Source organism: Gavialis gangeticus, unplaced genomic scaffold, assembly GCF_001723915.1.
Source record: "Gavialis gangeticus isolate Ggan-Ray unplaced genomic scaffold, GavGan_comp1, whole genome shotgun sequence".
In the NCBI taxonomy this organism is placed as follows: Eukaryota; Metazoa; Chordata; order Crocodylia; family Gavialidae; genus Gavialis; species Gavialis gangeticus.
In genome coordinates, this window is record NW_017729025.1 from 127,141,115 (window position 1) to 127,145,479 (window position 4,365).

At 45.8% G+C, this 4,365-nt stretch overlaps 1 protein-coding gene across 1 annotated transcript in view; it reads left to right on the forward strand.

Annotated features, from left to right (window-relative positions):
* KIAA1549L (KIAA1549 like) overlaps positions 1-4,365 on the forward strand; it is a 360,085-nt gene that overhangs the window by 2,086 nt on the left and 353,634 nt on the right. Inside the window, exon 2 of the mRNA XM_019519964.1 lies at positions 11-107. Within this exon, the coding sequence (XP_019375509.1) occupies positions 11-107 (97 nt within the window). The remainder of the gene's footprint in view (positions 1-10; positions 108-4,365) is intronic.

The window sequence follows — 4,365 nt, forward strand, 5'->3', positions numbered from 1 at the left end:
GCGGGGGCAGCGGCGGGCAGGGGGCTGCGCGGAGCGGCCGGGCGCTGCCCGCCTCCGGCGACTGCTGCTGCTGCTCGTCCTGCTGCCCGGGGCCCGCGCGCAGCACGGTAAGGGACGGGGCAGCGGCTGCCTGGATCCCGCGCCTGGCTGGGCCGAGCCGGGAGAGGCTGGTTTCCCGCCCGCCTGGCCCCTTCCCTGCCTCCCTGCAGCCTGGGCACTTCCCCTGCCCGTGTGCCGGAGCGGCGGTGCCCGAGCGAGAGACGTGGCTTGGAGGAGAAGCCTGGGCTTGTCTTCTCCATGCTTCATTTTTTGCCCCCTCTCCCCCTGGGCCGGGCCGGGCCGGGCGGTGCGGGGCGGGGGGCGGCTCGTGCCCCTGGCTCATGGCGATGCTGGGCAGGCGGGGAGCACTGAGCCCCTTGGATGTGGCTCCGCAGGGTGAAGCGGGGGATGCGAGAAGGCGTGTGGCTTGGTGGCTGGAAGGGACTGTGGGTCGGCTGGCCACGTTGCCCGCTGAAGAGCAACGTTTCGGGCATCTCCGCGTGTGGACGCGGTGACGCTCGGGTTATCTCCGGAAGAGCCATTATTCTGCTTGGCGAGGGAGCAGGGCAGTGGGTATTTTTCTTTTCGCTCCGACGTGATTGTACCCAGCAGCTCCAGGCTTTAAGTTTCGTGTTCGTTGTTGCAGTAAGCTCTGGCTTGGGATTTTGATCCATTCGCATCCATCGCGTCTCTCCTGTGCGCCTTTTAAAAATCAAAGGTATGGAGGGCAATGAGATGTGATGCCTGTCTTCTCCCTGTGCCTGGGTTGCCTGATCTGGGCAGCAGTGGGGGAAGTATTTTGTGGTCTTCATTCATTTATAAGGATCTGACATGCATGATTCACCTCTGATTTTGTCGGATGCTAAAACATTTGCAAAAAATGTGGAGGCGCCACGGTGCAGACTGCTGAAATGAAGAGGTGCGGATTCGGTGAGAGTGCACAGCCAAACTGTTTAACGGCAGGGTAGCACAGGCAGTGAGGAGCACTGTGACCAATTGAAAATGGGAATTTTAGGTTGACACAATATGATTACCTAACGAGGAAACAGGTCAGGACGGTGGAAAATAATACATTATATTTCACCCTGTAAGAGCTAAGTTTTCTGTCCAGTGGAAACCAAATGGATTTTTAAATTGTCTTTAAGGTAGCTAAGCCGGTTGTAGGTAATATTCAAATAAGCAAGGCAAAAATGCAGTTTTCTTACATTTATTTTTAATTTATGTTATTTTTTCAATTCCTATCAGCATAAAAAGAAACACCTTTGTTTTCCATGCAGGTACAGCGGGTGAAACTCTGGCCCCACTGAAGGCAATGATAATGGTAAACTTCATTCCTTTGGGCCAGGATTTCAGCTCAGGACATAAAGTTTTTCTTAAGAAGCACTTGAAACATTTTGCCTTTTTGGTTAAGCAATATTAACTGTCAGCAGTTAGTACTACTTACATTGGTTTGTGTTTTAATGCCAGATCTTATATTCACTGAATATGAGGCCAGGTTCTCTGCTGGAGACTTGGTTATGTTGAGTTCATTGTTCTGCTTCCCCCTGCTCCCAAATTCTATTAGACTCTTTTTTTATAGACCCACCACTATGATATCTGAGTGACATCCAGGAATGCATTACATGATGTGAGCAGCATTTTTCATACGTGGCTCTTCTCTCTCATCTTCTCCAATGGGAAAAAAGTGGACGTTTGTGCTTTTTGTTGTTGTTTTTATTTGCAATGTGCTGTACATGAAGGCAAAGAAGCCTGTTTTGGTATAAAGGCAAAGATAAGATGTGTGGGAGCTTTCATGTGCAGTGGAAATAAGTTCCATGCCACGGCAAGCAATTCATAAAGAAGAGCTGTAGTTCTTTGAAAGCTGAGTTAGTTTTAAACAATGGTTATGTCTTGAGGGCTGCTTATGGGATTTCTTTATAGAGGAGGGTTAGGACTAAAAGTTCTTGCGGACTTGGATGATGACTAACCGACTACCTCTGCATTCACACAGAGCTGAAAACAGCAGGGCCACAGAGCTGATCAGAGTCTTTGCATGCTGTTGTCATGTAAATATAAAATAGCTAGAGAGGCAAGAATAAGAACAGGTGAGAAGGGTGTGTTCTGCTGTAATTCTTGGGGGGAAGGGACGGAAAAGTATTTGAGACTATCGTTTATTACTGATATAATGTTTTCATCATGTCTTTTGTTGAACAGTTGTTTAAATCATTGTCAAGGGCTCTACAACTAAAACAGTAAAACCTAGCATCATAAACCTCATGGTATGGTGGTGGTATCAGTGACTATTGCTACATTCTGGAATAATGAGTGCAAAAAACCCCCTATTTATAATGCATTTGTGACAGGCTGAATATATCTGTCAAGAAAATAATATTGAATAACTTACAGAAGTGAAGGAGTTGGAGTCAGGTTTAAAAAAAACTCCACCTCCACCCAACTAGGTAAAACTATCTTCCTCAATAAGCAAGGAGTATGACTCATCAGCACCCACTGTACTTGATGAGCAGACTAGTTTCTGAAATCCAGACTCTAAAATGGATCAGGTTTTGAAAGGCACCTATCAAAAGTTTGTCTTCATGGATCCATCTCTCAAGTCTTGCCAGATAAATTCTTAGTGAAAGTAGCAAGTCCACCTTTATAGGTGAGAAACCATTTGAGGTTATCAGCAGAGACTTCAGAGGGATAAAACAGGTCTGATTCTGCTTCCATCTAGGGCAATCTCTGCACAAGTATGGCTCTCTCCACACATACCACAGTCGGGGTGTGGGGAGTGTGTGTGGGGGGGGGCTGGAAGGTGGTAGGGCAGGGACAAAGAAGAGCAGGTAGAGCTGTCCAGCAGAGACCTTTGGACTCATTAGCACATTTGATTTCTTTGGAGACTGTGCCTTAACCTGGTGGGGATGCTTATGCTTACTAACACTGATCACTGTGATGGTAGGACCTTTAACTCTTGGTAGGGTCACCCAGGTGGAATGGGTGGGGGCCAGACTAAAAACAGTCCACTGCAACTCTGGATGAAGGACTAAATGTTAGGACAACAACCTAGCCTTCAAAAATAATAAGTAACAGAAATGCAACAAAACAGCCATTTGCTTCAGAGATAGTGGAGCCTTTTGGCTAAGCAGTTTTTAAGTTACATGGGAAGGATACAGAGACAGGCTGTTCAGCTGGTTGCTTTATCTTCTCCACATTCAGCTTGAATCATCTTCTATGGCAGGAGCACATGGAAGGGGGATTGTTGGTTCACAGTGATGCAGCTCATTGCCTGAAGCATTTGAACACAGAGCAGGTAGGAGCGAGAGGTTTGGGAGAAATTGTAAAAATTGTAAATCTTTCCCCTTTTCTGAGTATTTTGCTCAGTTTACTACTTTTTGTTTGTTTGCTTACACAGTGTGCTTGTCAGGAGAGGTGCCATATTTTCCTTTATATTTGTGGAGTATCAGCACAATGAGACCCTACCATAATTAAAAAGAATTGCATAAATAATTAAGACACCTCCAGCACAATGCCACCTGACTCTAGCTGAAACTTTTCCTCAGTAACTTAGAAAGAATTGTATGTAATCTGCTGAATTGTCAGTACCACTCTCAAGAGATCTGGTGATTTCCATGTATAACTCAACTCTGATTAGGTAATGAGAACCAATAAGGTCACACCAAGAAGGGGACCACATTCTCATAATTGAAGTTCTGGCAGATGTGAGTTTATATCATAAAAACTAACTCCACAAATGACTTCCTGGTTGCCATTTTCCATGGCCCGGCTAAGGACTATATGTGCATGGAAAGTAAGTTAGACTTCAAACAGAGTTCAGTTGAGTATGTACCAGGTGGGGTGCTAGACGAAGCTTGCATTCCCACTGGCCAAGATGCAGCTTCTGTGTTTGTTTTCCATGACTACTGATCCCACACTTTTACAAGCTCTGAATTACTGATTTAAAATGAACAAAATGTCTATTTTTAGTGGTTTGATCTTTTAAATAGAACCTAGTGTATGTAAATGTAAATAGCACAAAAGGGCTTGGGAATTAATCAATGAAATATTACTTTTGAGAGCTTAAATGCTGGCTTATTTTTTAGATAAAATATAAAAGTACTGCTGCATGAGATAGATTCATAGTTGGTAGGGTTGGAGGGGACCTGAGCAGATCATCAAGTCTGACCCCCTGCCATGGCAGGAAAGAGTACTGGGGTCAAACGACCCTGGCAAGGTGTTCGTCTAGCCTCCTCTTAAAGACCCCCAGGGTAGGGGCCAGCACCACTTCGCTTGGAAGTTGGTTCCACATCCTAGCTGCTCTGACTGTGAAGTAGCGCCTCCTGATGTCTAATC